Genomic DNA, 15,336 nt, shown 5'->3' with positions numbered 1-15,336 from the left:
CAGAAGTGTTGAGGTAAAGCATTTCACATCCAGAGTTGTTTCTTGAAGAATGCATTGAGTAATAGAACAGATTAGGAAATCAATTGCAACAGGGCACTCACACTATGTAACAGGAATTATAGGGGTAATCTCTGCTTCAGGATCTTATGATCAAAGATGCATTATAAGATAATTAATCAGTAATAAACCCCCTTTTTTCTCAATGGATGTGTTTTATAATGAATAGACTAATGGAGCCTATGTGAGCTGTATTAAAGAGCTATAAAGATTTACAGAGTTTATAGTACTGGCCCTGGTTTAATTAGTACATTCTGGAAACAGACTATGAGATAAGGCAGTAGCTGGCATTGTGTCCTACTGTGAACTAAGAAATAGGAATATAACAGGGAGGGAGGAAGAAGGTGCTGGGGAGTGGCTTTGGCCAGATTATATTGCCAGATTGTGAACATGTATGTAACAACAGATCCCATTATTGTGGACAGCTACAATCACAAATAAAAAATGTGGAGAAAAAAAGCCCACATTTTTCTGGTTACTTGAACAACAACAACAACAACAACAAAAGTTGGAAGATAAAATCTTAATGTTCTCAAATGAATTTATTGGCCTTTTATTTATAACTGATGAGATGTCAGGAGTTTAATTAAATCAAGTGAAAATTTCTGGAATGGTGATCATATTCTAACATTCTAACATTGATGGACCCTGTTTATTGGTGGGAATTCTTATATTTGAAGAGATTTACAGAATATGATTTGGGAGGGATGTTTGCCAAAGGAGTCAGTGCCAGATGGGGGAAGACCATGGACTTTGCTGTCCACTGAGATGTCCTCTTGGGTGACTCCCAGAGGTGCAGGTGACATTGTCATTCTTAGATGCGCCAGAGGAACACAGAGGAGGACCTTTGCTTTTAGCGGTCTTGCTCTCCTTCTCAATTGTGGTTTTGGTTTAATGCACTTCTACGGGATAAATGAATTAAGCTATTTATAAAGACATGAGCAACGTTCTTAGGATATTTAATGTAAATCTTCTTATCTTCAACTTGCAGCAATTCAAAATTCCTTGTAGAGTGAATATTTGAGAGGAGAAGAAGAATGGTATCTTACAGGGAGCTGGGTAGAATGCAGGCCTTCCAGAACAAGAAGTCAGCATCTGTGGAGAGGTTGAAAAGGGTCATTTTGCTCTTTCAGCAAATATTGAATATTTCCTGTCTGTTGGGCAGATACAAGAAGTGTTCTTCTGCATGGAGAACAGGAGAATGGGGGGGGGGGTGGCTTCTGGCCATATTCACATGCTGATGTGGATTTACTATTCACATTCTGAAGATAAGTATTAAGCCAGTTGAGTTCCGTGTTCCTGGATGCCTGTATTAAGGGGAACTTACACTTTGAGCAGTTAATAAAATCTAGATTTGCCTCTGCTTGTTGTTGACAAGTTGTCAACTTCAGTTTTTCTCATTGCTGGAAAATCAGACTCCAGGATCATGGGTGGGTTCTTGCTTTCTGCTGCATTCTGGAGTTCAGACTCCTGTAGTTCTTTGTGATTTGTGAAGTCGGGTAGCCCCAGACCCATATTTTTGGCAGGCCCTATTTTCTAATCAGTTGTTTCCCATACTTGCCAAATCCTGGAAGTTGCCAAGAGGAGCATGTGCAACATAGACATAAAGGATCCAGCCCTGATGAGCAAGACCTCATGGGAGGGGTTTGCAGAATTGATGTAATTGCTAAATCTAGTCCTCTCCTTAGAACCTTCCAGAGGCTTACTATTCCTGGAGGAAAAAAGTCTACACGTGGAGATGAGCTACTAGGACCTTTGTGTTGCCCTCGTCTCTTCAATTCCAGTGCTCTTCATGTTCTTCCACATGTGTTCACCTAAATTGGCCTCCCCACCAGCCCTCTAACAGAAGGAACATGGGAACTCTCCCTTCTAAGCATTTGGGCATTTGCTATTCCCTCCTTCTGCAAGCTCTTCCCTGCAACCATGTGGATAATTCCTGCTTCTTTGCCTCTCTCAGGGTTTAGCTCCAGGACACTTTCTCAGTGAAACTCCCTGATCAGGGTATTGAAAGTGCACCCTGGCCCCCAGCTATATTCTCCTTCCAAGCTGTGCTTCATTCCATGCTACTGATTGCTCTCTATCCTCTCCTGTGCTTTATTCATTTAAAAGAATCAACCTTCTCATTCCTGATGCAGTCTTACTAGGGTGTGATTTTCGACCACTCAGTTCCCTGCAGCATCTCAGAGTCCAGCACAGTGCTTGATGCACATTTGGGGCTCAGCATATATCTACCGAATGGGGGTCTAGAGTGCAGCTCAGTGGAACAGCATTTGCCTAGCCTGTCGAGGTCTTGGGTTCAGCCAAAAAAAAAAAAAATCTGTGAAGGATGGATGGGTAAATAGATGGGTAATGGATTTGTGATGAGTACCGCCATTCTTCCTATCACCTGGTGGTCTAACAGACATTTAGGGGGAAACTGAGTAAACCTCAGGAAGTGTTCTGTTTCCACAGGGTCATTTCTCCCCAATTCCTAGGCCCTAGCACTTGCCCAATGCCTCACCCTCACATGCAGCCGTGTGTTCCTTGCTGTGAATAGCTGTGCAGGAGTGAGGAGGCTGACTTGTGCATGGGTTGGAATCTTTTTGGGGGTGACTTATTCATGATTCATCAGGGTGAACAAACCAGCCTGGTAGGCAGCGCCTTCATTCTGCAGTTTAACACTCCCATCTTATTACATTTCCCACCTTATTATCTCTTACAGTGTAAGATCTTGTAGTGTAAGATTCAACTGCTGTACTGAATTCAGACAGGAAATTTTTACCTCTCCGGGAACTGCTCTAAACTCTCAGTACTCAAACTGGGGTCCTTGCACCTTGAGCGTTGTCCTTGCTGGGGAGCTGGTTCGTGGTATCTGCAGGGGTTCCTAGAACCAACCCCCTCTGTATACCGAGGGACAAATGTATATTTGGGTAATCATTTTATTTTAATGCTACACAGTAACCCTCTCTTGCATGAATTTTCTCTCAATTATATCTATACTTTTAAATTTTTAAAAATACTAAAAATATTTTTTTTGTAGTTATAGATGGACAGAACGCCTTTATATTATTTGTTTATTTTTATGCAGTGCTAAGGAGTGAACCCAATGCCTCACACATGCCAGGCAAGCACTCTGCCACTGAGCTACAGCCCCTTCTCTCAATTATTGATCATGATGATTCTATCTCAGATGAAAACATTTTGTACTTCTAGTAGAGTGAAAGTAAGTGTGCACTTCCCTTCCCCACTTTTGTTTTCCTGTCTCTCCTTCCTCACCAGCTCTCCACCTTCATAATGTGGGTCTCTTAAGCATGCTGAGCCTTCGACTAAAGAGGAAAATGTTCACACCTAGAAGGAGCCATGTGCCAACTGTATGTGTGCATATAGGTGCACATGTCTGTGTGTGTGTGCTGTGCTGTGCCAATGGAGTCTCAAGTTCAAGTGTTGTATTCAAACTATCTTGCAAAACACTTTCTATTATCTTATCTAAGAGTGTGTGAACTTTCCTGCTTCCTTTCCTGCTGATATTAGTTGCTTTATTTCAGTGGTCAGAATGGCCATCAAGAATGGAAGGTGTTCCATTTGACTTTGTCCTCTAAGTGCTAGTTAAGAAGACTTCCTGTACTGTGAGCTCTCTTGTACAGAAGTTTAGCATGTTTTCCCTACTCTTTGATGTCCATCATGTTAGCTAGTTTATTCTGTCTGGCAGAATTTCTCAGTAACATCCCAGTATACTGTTGGGAAGAGGGACTCCATCCATGTAAGCACTTAGAGCTAATTCAGTGATCTCTCTTTAAGAGTCGGATTTTTAAAGTTTGAATTGTTTTGAAAATGATCTTCATATATTTTACCATACATCTCGAGCACCTAGGCAGAAGGCCAACAATGATTTTTTTTTTTTTTTTTAAGGACAACTGTGATCACTGTGAATCGTGAAATGCCAGGCTGTTGTATCATGGGAAGATCTTCTCTGAGGTGGTGGCATTAAATGCAACACGGGGCCATTTCTTGATACATTATTTGACCTCAGGCGTTTGTGTTTCTTGAGTTGTCAGCTTTGGTTTTCTTTTGTCTTTCTGGGACTAGTTGATGTCAGATATTAATAATAGTACATGTGTCCCTGGTATATGCTGTCTCCTGAGCCCTTTGTCCTTCTCTTTTGATGCTTCTAGTTTGTTGTACATTTGGAACCTGCTAGATAATCTTGCTAGGATGTATTTCAATTAAGGATGGGCTCAGAGTCATGCTTTTAGACAGTGATCTAGGCATCAAATAAGTACTTGACTCTCTTTCTTTTAATTTTTAAGTAGGTACTTGAATCAACCTGTAGGTAGTTTATATACTTATGGTTTATTTTACCTCTTAGGGTCTCAGTTTATCACTTTGGTTTATTTCATTGTTCATTGACCGTATTGTGCTCTGTGGCAGGAACATATTGAGATGAAGTGAACATTCTTACTGCTTCCATAACCTGTTCTGGAGCTAGAGAAATAGGTGTAGCCATTTCTCAGTATCTGTGGAGGATTGCTTTCAGGGTCCCCCTCAGATACCAACATCTGTGGATGTATGAGTCCTTCATATAACATGGTGTAGTATTTTCATTGAACCTACATAACATTTTCCCTTACACTATAAATCATTTCTAGATGACTTACAATATCCAATACAATGAAAATGCTATGTAAATAACTGTTATACTATAATATTTAGGGAACAATGACAAGGAAAAATGACATGTTCCATACAGATATAACTTTCTGTTTTTGGATATTTTCAATCTGTGGTTGGTTGAATCCATGGATTCAGAACCCGAGGATGCAGAGGTGTACCTTATGAATCAAAGCAGACCTTACATGACAAAGGGATAAACACCACATGGTGGGCTTGAAGAATAAAGAGTCATTATGACTTTGGTCATATTTAATGAGTATATAAGACATGGGAGGATAAGATGGGAAAGACTTTTTAACCATGGAGAGGCTTGTAAGGTGGAAGGGAGAGGATGTCTCAACTGAGGCAAAATGTGAGCAAAGGTGGACAACTAATGGGTGCATAGAAGGAATGGAATTTGTTTAGTTGTGGTTGCAGCACACAATATCAGTGGTGTATATCCAGACAGACACGTTGAACTGTTAGGTACATGTGTGTACCTAACGTGGCTCATGGCTTCTAAATGGGGGTGGGCAGATGTCCCTGCTTATACTATATGAAAACTAAACAAGCATGTATATATCAAAGTTTGAACACAAAGATCACCTTGGGAGATTTTCTGATCAGGTGTCCCCTTCTATAAAATACAGGTCTGTAAGAGAAGGTCCACACTGCAACTTCCTTGTCCTGAGTTTTGAAACATTATGTTTTTACAAACTGGTTGTAAAGTTTTAAAAACTTTTGTTTTGTTCTTTTTTTTTAAAGGATTTTCATGTGTAACTAATGGTAGGATTTTTCTTTGCATTTACAGTACAGCCAAGTACAGTGTGTTGACATTTCTACCTCGATTCTTGTATGAGCAGATTAGAAGAGCTGCTAATGCCTTCTTCCTCTTCATTGCCTTATTGCAGGTAATGCCTTTTAAAAAGTACTTAAAATTTGCATCCTTAATTATATGAAAAAAGGAGATTTTGATAACAGGTTCCTTAACTTGAAAAAGTGTTACAATAGTTGCTTATAGTTTGTTTCCCTAATCTAATCATTGATGGTATCAACAAATGTGATTTTTGTAGAAGGAGAGACTTCTTTTGGTATTGCCTTAAGGATAATTGAGTTAGTAAAAGAGGCATGGAAAAAATGGTTCTTGAGGGGATATATTTTTAACTCTTGTGTTTTAAACACATTAGCAATTGAGTAAAATTTAAGAAAATATCCAAAATGCATAGCTAGTTTTAAAAATAAAGCAATCTTTTTTTTTTTTTTTTTTGTATAACAGAAATGGAGTGGCACTGTGAAAGGGTGAGCTGTGCCATATTTTCTTTTATCATGGAGGATTTTAATGTGCTAACTTCCCTTTTGTGGTCTTTTACAGCAAATTCCAGATGTATCTCCAACAGGAAGATATACCACCCTGGTGCCATTCATCATTATTTTAACAATTGCCGGCATCAAAGAGATTGTAGAAGATTTTGTAAGTGTTTGCTTTTTGGATTACAACTGATAATGTATGTGCTTCTTCGGATGATATGTCCAATTCAGGGAATTGGGCAATAGCTTAACCAGCCTTTAGACTGGTGATAGTATTTTTGGGGGAGATAACTTGTACTCAGTGTCTTAGATCCATACAGTGATCCTCCTGCTTCAGCCTCCTGAGTTGCTGGGATTACAAGTGTGTCCTGCCAGCTTGGCAACCAAAGCTGATCTTGAAATTGAGATTCTGCCTTAGCCTCCTAAGTACCTGGAATTACAGACATGCACCACTGCACCTGGTTCTGCCCCTTATTGTTTGTTATTTCAGTTTTTCATTTGGAACTTTTGAATCTAAGAATCATTTGTTTCTTTCTGTAACAGAAACGACACAAGGCAGACAATGCAGTTAACAAAAAGAAAGCAATAGGTAAGATACCAGAGACTATCATTTTTTTCCTACATTGTTGTATGCCTAAGACCTGCATTTAAGTAAGTAGTTAATGGTACTGAGATAAGTTAGAAAAATAATATTAGCCCTGATAATTAATATTTGAAAAGGACTGTGTATTTTAGAATTTTAGAAAAGGTTGTAATTATCATGAACTAGAATGTGATTATATCCATTGAAGTATTCATGTCCCTGGTTTATACTCTCTCCCTACCTCCCTTTTTCTACTTTTTATTGTTTTGCTATTTTAGCTGTGGTTATTTTTATTGTTGTTGTAATTGTGTGTTTGACATCTGTTTTTTCCTGCTTCTGGGAGGAATATAAGTAGATTTTTTTTTTTGGGTGAGGAATGAGGGTAGGTACCGGGGATTAAACCAGGGGTGCTTACCTACCGAGCCACATTCCTGGCCCATTTTTGTTTTGGAGACAGCTTCTCCCTAAGTTGCTCAGAACCTCACTAAGTTGTTGAGGCTGGCTTTGAACTTGCACTTTTCCTGCTTCAGCCTCCTGAGCTGCTGGAATTATAGGCATGTGCCACTGCACCTGGCATAAGTAGATTTTACTTACATATAAACATAAATATTTACCTGTTTGCAGAAATGTATGTATGTTACAAAGTATATAGGTTGGGGCTCCATTTTGGGGGGTAATGATGTTATGTTTTTCTGTCAAAGGATACGATATGTTAGAATTAATAAATAGACGTTTAAAAGGAGCCTTTTGGATTTTTAGGAAGCTGCTTTTATTTGATTGTTACCAATCTTAACTGACTCAGTGTTTATTTTTTCTTTTCCAGTGCTAAGAAATGGTATGTGGCATACCATTGTATGGAAAGAGGTAAAAACTAATTTTAAAGATAATACTGGAAGGTGTTGATTTAGAGATTTGTAGTGAATTGTTTATATTACACAATATAAAGTTTTCATTGAGGTCAGGTCATCTCCATTTTATTTTATTTTTTATTTTTTTTAAGAGAGAGAGAGAGAGAGAGAGAGAGAGAGAGAGAGAGAGAGAGAGAGAGAATTTTTAATATTTATCTTTTAGTTTTCGGTGGACACAACATCTGTTTGTATGTGGTGCTGAGGATCAAACCCGGGCTGCATGCATGCCAGGTGAGCGCGCTACCGCTTGAGCCACATCCCCAGCCCCTCATCTCCATTTTATATAAGTTTTTCCATTAGGTCTGCTGAGAGCTGATGTGGGTTTCCTCTGTTTCTGGCCACTTCTAGAATGTACCTGTGAACTTCATTTCTCAAATTTCAAAGCATTTCTAAACCCAATGTGAGAAACATTTTCTGTTGTTCTCTTGACCTAAATTCAAATGTTTAGAGTTGTTTTTTTTTAAACTTTGAGATTCTCATTTCTAATAATTATTGTTGAGAAAGAGTTATCACTAAATACAGAGTTTGAGTAGGACACCCTGTGTTTTGGTTCTGAGATGGGGGTAGATGAACATGAACAATGGTTGCTGCTCTTCATGGTAGCAAGAAATGATTTTTGACCATCTTCCTGGAAGCATGACATGGGGAAGTTTCAAGAATGGGGGTCTTTGGTTGTTTGTAATAATGAACAGGAAATATAGAAGAAATCTGGTCTGTTATCTTGATATTTTGTAACTGATAAAATTAGCTTTTTAAGTAAGTCTGTTAAGAGGACCTTCTTAATGGATCAGAGATGTTTCTCAGGGATGCTTCTCATTAGTCCTCTCATTAGTCTCATCAAAGCGGATGATTTCAAGAGAAAACAGCTTTTTAGAAGGGCAACTAAAAATAGTTTTTATTGCTAAACAATTAGCAAACAATGTTTTAAATATGTCCTATGGTCTTATATATCTGAAAAGAGTGACCAGGATATGGTTATTGCAGCCTTCACTTTGGTTTTGTTTTCTTTTGCTTACTTTTACAAGATCCACCACCTTTTAAAGAAATTTCCCCTTTATAGTGTTTTTCATAACACCTTCACCTTTATAGCCATCTCTAGAGGTCCTGTGCTGCCCACATTCATTGGCCTCCCTGTCATCTACAAGTGAAGTGCGGTAGTTCTTGGTCAAGACATTAGAAATTGGTGACTTTGGGAAGAGAAATGCTGCTAGTGCTGTAGGAAGTCAAGGGTCCCCATGGCCCTGGGGAATTGCCCCTTTATTTTTCTTCCCCAGAAAAAGCTCTGTGTTAGTCATCTTTCTATCACTGTGACCAAAATACCTGACAAGAATAACTTAAAGGAGGAAACATTTATTTTGGCTCATGGTTTCAGAGATTTCAGTCCAGAGTTGGCCAAGTCCATTGTTCTGTGAGGCAGGACGTCAAGGAACAAAGAGTGTGGTGGAGGCCAGCTGCTCCATTCATCATAGCCAGAAATCAGAGAGAGGGAAGGGGTGAGGGCTGCGTGGAAGAGGACTGTTCCAGGACACAGCCTCGGTGACCCACCTTCTCCAGCGGTATCCCACCTGCCTACAATTACTACCCAGTTAGTTCATTCAAATTAGGGTGGATCGATTAGATTACAGCTGTCATAATCCAATCCTTTCACCGCTGAGCATTCCTTCGTTAACGCAGGAACTTTTGGGGGATACTTCATATCCAAATCCTAACAGATGTTAATAGTGGCCAGAGTGAAGAGTAATTTGGTTCTGTATTGTCTGATGTTACTTAAAACAGTGGGAGACGGAATGATGGTCACAGATTTTTGGGTTCAGAAGTTGATGGCCTCGGGGCTGGGGATGTGGCTCAAGCAGTTAGCGCGCTCGCCTGGCATGTGTGTGGCCCGGGTTAGATCCTCAACACCACATACAAACAAAGATGTTGTGTCCACTGAAAACTAAAAATAAATATTAAAACTAACTAACTAACACTCTCTCTCTCTCTTAAAAAAAAAAAAAAGAAGTTGATGGCCTCAAAGTTTCCTAAAGCTCATTTTTATTTCCCCACACACTTTTGGGAGAAAAATACCAACAGCAACAACACACCTGTTGAATACCTTGCCACATGCAACTTTATTTCAAATTTAAAATGCATTTTATTTGTTTCTAGGTCATTAGCCCAGGAAGAATAGAGCATGGCCGCTGCCCTTGTTGTGCAGTGGTCCACAACCCTTGGCCAGCATTCTATCACCTCAGAGTCTGATCAAACACAGATCTGGCCCCCCTCCAAGATTTTGTGATACACTGGGTTCTAGAATTTGCATTTTTAACAAGTTTATGGGAAGAGGTTGATGGGGATGAAGTGGGGTGCACACTCAAGAAATGGTGTAGTGGAGAGACAGTTGGCATGCTGAATTCTCCAGGGCGTGTGCAGGTGCCTTGGGATCATCTTCAGGGGCAGTTAATCTGGAGTGATTGGTTCTAGTCAGGCAAGGATTTTCTCAAGAGATGTTCAAGGAAGAGGGTGTGGACCTGAGTTGTTTGGGAGGACCAGGCACAGCTGTACAACTTAGTATAGTTCAGAGTGAGCATGGGGATATGGGAGAGAACATTGGTGTCCAAAGCAATAACTCTAATCCAAAATGTGTCGAGGCTCAAGAAGCAAGCTCCTGGGGTGGAACTGGACAGGCAGCCTTCAGATAGATCTCAACAGCTCTGGTCACCTGAGCGTTTTCTGCCTCCTTCATCAGTAAGAGACTTGAAGAATCCTCTGAGGCTAGAGTGAACTCGGGGGCCTGGAATGGTTTCTTTTCCACTGTATTAATTCTTTTAGATAGTATCACATATGCAAGGGGCAATCATGTATAAGAATATCAAATAGAAAATCATTTTGAAGCAGATTCCCAGGTAAGTAGTTTGTCATGAACATGAAACTTCTCTCTCTCTCTTTTTTTTTGTGGTGCTACGGATTGAACCCATGGCCTTGTGCGTGCAAGGCAAGCACTCTACCAACTGAGCTAAATCCCCAGCCCTGAAACTTCTTAATACTTGATTACTAGAAAAAAATATATATTTAAATTTAGAAATAAAGGTGAGAGAAAGCCGTAATTTCCCTTGTCTTTCCCCTTTGAATTAGGAAAAAAAAAGTCTTTAAAAATTTTTTTTTTTGAAATAAGGACTAATTTTTCTTTCTAGTGTTTTCTCAAGTTAATTGCTGCTTCTGATTTTTCTATGTAATTAAACTGAATAAATTATTTTTAGTTTTAAAAAGTACTTTAAATTTACATAAATATCTCTTGCTTTTTGTGCTGATGATTGTTAAAATAGCTCTGTAGCAGCGATTCTTTAACTTCGCTTTATCTTGGAATATACTTTAATTATATGCCTTTATTTTGCCTTTAAATTGAATACTAACTTATGTCTTTGAATTTGGTACTAACTGTAAATGCACAGGGTTCTAAAAATTAATTTTTACCATCCTTGTCTATGCTGAACCCAATTAGATTTCCCCCCACACTTTGATAGCAGTTCACAGCAATAATAGAACACCTTTCAGAAAACTGTTTCTTCTCTCAATAGTAGTTTTTGTTTTTGCAGTGTTTGGGATTAAACCCAATCTTTGTACAAGCTAGGCAAATGCTCTATCACTGTGTCACCCCCTACCTCCCTGAAAGAAAATAGAAAGTGGTACCTGCTAGTTTATATAATCTAGTAATTTTTCACAAGTATTATATCATATAAGTTTCTAAAAGAATAATGATATGGTTAGAATAGGAAACAGGAAACATTAAGTACCCATTTTGCATTTTGCAATTTTGTAATACTTGGTCTTCTTTTTAGATGTCATCAGAGAATTCTAATTCCCTTGACTTTGTCACTGACGATGTCCATTCAGTGACACACATGCTGAGTGGGACTACACTCATATACCAATTTTGTGCCAGATGCTGTATATGCCACCTTAAGAGCCAGTGGTATTATTTTCCCATTTTAGAAGTGAGGGTTCTGGAGCCCTGGGAGGTGAGGCAGTTTGTCACAATCATAGAACTAGTATGTGTCTCTGAATTTGGGACTTGCGCCTGTGCTTGCTTGATTGGAAAGCCCACAGTCTTTCTAAGTTGGTGCTTCTTCTGAAATTATTTAAGTGATTTTTAGACACTTACCCAGGAGGCTTTTGGAAGACTATAGCCTATCCTGGAGTACTAGTTGACAAATAGATAATTGTAAGAAAATGTAATGTTCATAATTGTTCAGATGCACCTCTTTTCTCCATTTCTTTTTTTCTTTTTCATGAAATGGTGATGCAAGTTGTCCCTCAGTATCCATGAGGATTGGTTCCAGGATGCCCCATAGATACCCCAATCCACTAATGCTCAAGTCTCTGATATAAAATAGTGAATCATTTGCATAGAACACAAGTACATCCTCCCATATACTTTAGATAACCTCCCATATACATCTCTAGATGACCTAGTAAAATGTAAATGCTATGCAAATAGTGTTGTACAGTACTGCTTAGGAGATAATGACAAGAAAAATGTATATATTAAGTACAGGCACCCCCCCCCCCGATTTTTGATCCTTAGTTGCTTGAATCTAGTGCTGCAGAACCCACAGACTTGGAGGGCTGACTGTGTTCCAGGTTGTGTGGAAGCATTTTCCTTTTGCTGTTGCCAGACATAGTTTAGTTATGTAATAACTTTCTTCTTCATTTATTTAACTAACCTGCTCACATTTGTGCTTTCTTTTCTTTTGTGCCTCTCTGTCCTTGTCCCTTTCTGTAGGTGGCAGTAGGAGACATCGTGAAGGTCCTCAATGGACAGTATCTTCCAGCAGACATGGTCCTGTTCTCCTCCAGGTCAGGTGTGCTAGTGGGCACATTTTTTTTTTAAATGAATATTATCAACAATTAAATATAAAAAACAACAACTGTAGAACTCTCGAGCCATCTTTTCTGTTCTACCCTGTGAATTACCAGAGTTACTCTCCTATTCTCACTATCCTGTTCTCCAGTTAGTACTCTATTGGCTAACTGTAGTTTGAGATTTTGAAGCATTTTGGATTTCAAAATTTTGGATTAGGGATGCAGAATTGTTACAGTCACACAAACATTCCAAAATCCAAAACAATCCAAACTTGGAAAATCTGAAAATCCCAAACATTTTAGATAAAGGATACCCAACCTGTGCTTTTTTCAATTACCTTCTCTTGCCTTGACCCTTGGTTTTGTTTCTGCCCTTTGTCCTTTTAGGCTTTTTCTGAATTCTTTTTCTTACAGGTTTTGACTTCTTCTTGGCCTTTCTAGGGTATTTTCCTCATTGATAAGTACACTGATTCAAGGGCAGTGGAGTGATACATCCTAACATGCAGGGGGCACATATCAGACACTTCAGCACCAGTTTCCTGGTGGGTCAGACAGATAACAGTCTGCCCAGGCAGAACCCAGTTCTGCCCTTGAACAGGTGTTCACAGAAACACAGGCATTGTCTCAGTGTGGACATGACCTTCGGATGATACTTGCTCTTTATTCATCCACAATTCAAGCCCCATTTGCTCAAGTGGCATTACCTTGTTCTCCAGGTAGTTTTATGCTAGAAAGGTGTCATCACTCAGTGATATACATGATGGAACAGTGCAGCTCTTGGCTTGATGAATAAAAGTTCAGAGCAAACATCAGCCAAATACAGTGGTGGTTCTAGCACTTCGAAGTCTGAAGAAGGAGGATCCCTTGAGACTAGGAGTTTGAGAGCAGCCATGGCAACACAACAGGACTCTTTTTTTTCTCTTTCTTTTAGTATATAGCAAAGAAAGAAAGTCAAAATCAGCATAAAGATAAACTTCCATTCTTGATTTTAAGATTAAATTATATGATCTTTAAAAACTGTTTCTTCTATATTAATGGGTGGCTAGACTTATAGATCCTCATGCTGTATGCATTTTCTATGATTGCAAACAGTGTTTCTTGTATTGGATTTGATCATTCTTTAGGTTCTGAGCCTTAGCATTCATTTTATGCTAGAGATGAAAAATTTAAAAATAGGGCCTGAGTCCTATGGAGGGAGAAAAACACTGTAAACAGGGGGATTCATGTTTGGCCTTATTCGTAGGAAACAGAGTAACTCTTTAGACATGTTAAAGCTTTAATCACTTGGTAGTTTGGGGTAGGAGTCTTGTCTGTGACCCTCAGATCACTTAGTTTTAATATGGGATGGTTTGTCTGAGCTGACATATCGTCAGGATACTCCATGTGCCTGAGTGTGCACTTTGTGCTGAGTAGCCTGCTCAACACAAAGTGTCATTTAATCTTTCCAACTACCCTGGATATCCTTCATTCATGCATGGGACAATCAAGACACAGAGAGATTAAACCACTTGCCAAGACCATATAGCTCCTCGGGGTAGCACTAGGGGACTTGAATTTAGCTAGTGAGTTGCAGGGTCCATTCTCTTAGCCATTAACTATGCCAGCTAACCTAAACCAGAAGGTTAGAAATAAGAGTTTTATCTGCCACACTTATTTTAATTCTTTGGATGCTGTCCTTAAAATTAGGTATGAAGAGGTGAATTTGGTGTCAACATACTTTATATACAAACAGAGATATGATAAATTGTGGTATAAAGGTGTATTAAGAATTGTAATGCAAAAAAAAAGAGAGCTCATGTATAATGGCATAATTTGGCGTGAACAAACTTTGTATACAGAGTTATGAAAAATTGTGCTGTGAATGGATAATTATGATTATAATGCATTCCACTGTTTTCATGTATGTAAGAAAAAAAATTTAAAAAAATTAGGTGTTGGATTAAATAGTTGCCTTTTGACCCAGTTGAAAGTATAGGGAAGCAAGTTTATGCCTTGATTCTCTGTGACTGTCATTTTCCTCAAAAGGTGTGTTTATTCTGGCCACTTCTTTTGGTCAGGTGTAGGCCTAGCCTCAGCCTTTAAGGATTCCCCTAGCCCAGTGATTGGGTCTTACTTGGGGCATCATGTGTTTTTGATATGACATCCTTTCCTTCTCATTGAATTTCAGTCATTTCTGTCTTCTTGAGGCCAGTGGGTCCTTTTGTGGGGCCTGCGAGAGTAGATTATTTGGGCAAACAACTTTGTATTGCTGTTGAGCCCCAAAGATGGAGAGTGTGTCTTCCTTTATCACCAATCACTACTACTAACATGGTTGTTTATAACAATGTGTTTTGAAGGACTCATCAGCAGAAATGGTTTTCATAATAGTTGATGAGCTATGAATCTAGGGAGATGATGTTACTAAATGTGCCCTTTTTTTCCTTTTTCTCTCCTTAGTGAACCTCAGGCAATGTGTTATGTCGAAACAGCTAATCTAGATGGGGAGACAAACCTTAAAATACGTCAGGTAAAGTTACCTTTATAACTCATGTTATAGATGTTCAAGTTACAGTTGGTCCCAAATGTACCAGTCATTGTCTTTTGTGGAGAAGTTGTTCAGCTGCCAAAGGAAAGGCCTTCACCCTAATGAAATCTATGGAAATAACGTGTCTTTAATTATAAGGGGAATTTTTTGAGAGGGACCGAGAAAAAGTGGACTTTATTAAATTGTAGGTCATGGAGGGAGGGTATCATGTTTTCCTTTGTATCTTACTGGCCTCTCTATCTGTGATGCTGAAGAGAGGGGACATCCTCAGCCAGATTGATCTGGGTGATGGAAAGAACAGCAACTCTAGTGGACAAATGGAGTAGACAGGCCCTGGGTATCTCAATTTACATTGTGTTGAAATTGAGATTCTAATTCTGGAGAGCGGTATATTATACCCCCAGTTTTCATGTCTTAAATAAAATTATTCTTGCCATACATTTTATTCTAGCATGAGAAATAATATTTAATGTATTATTGACACC

At 39.0% G+C, this 15,336-nt stretch overlaps 1 protein-coding gene across 1 annotated transcript in view; it reads left to right on the top strand.

Moving 5' to 3' along the window:
• The window catches only part of LOC308642263 (phospholipid-transporting ATPase IB-like), a gene marked incomplete at its 3' end in the record, with an annotated part of 217,400 nt that overhangs the window by 172,400 nt on the left and 29,664 nt on the right, over window positions 1–15,336 (top strand). The window contains exons 3-7 of the mRNA XM_081281107.1: window positions 5,498–5,597; window positions 6,059–6,157; window positions 12,248–12,326; window positions 12,742–12,769; window positions 14,764–14,833. Of these exons, the coding sequence (XP_081137233.1) occupies window positions 5,498–5,597; window positions 6,059–6,157; window positions 12,248–12,326; window positions 12,742–12,769; window positions 14,764–14,833 (376 nt within the window). The remainder of the gene's footprint in view (window positions 1–5,497; window positions 5,598–6,058; window positions 6,158–12,247; window positions 12,327–12,741; window positions 12,770–14,763; window positions 14,834–15,336) is intronic.

Source organism: Spermophilus citellus, assembly GCF_964194105.1.
Source record: "Spermophilus citellus genome assembly, chromosome: 1".
Classification (NCBI taxonomy): Eukaryota; Metazoa; Chordata; class Mammalia; order Rodentia; family Sciuridae; genus Spermophilus; species Spermophilus citellus.
This window is presented reverse-complemented; position numbering and strand designations above follow the sequence as displayed.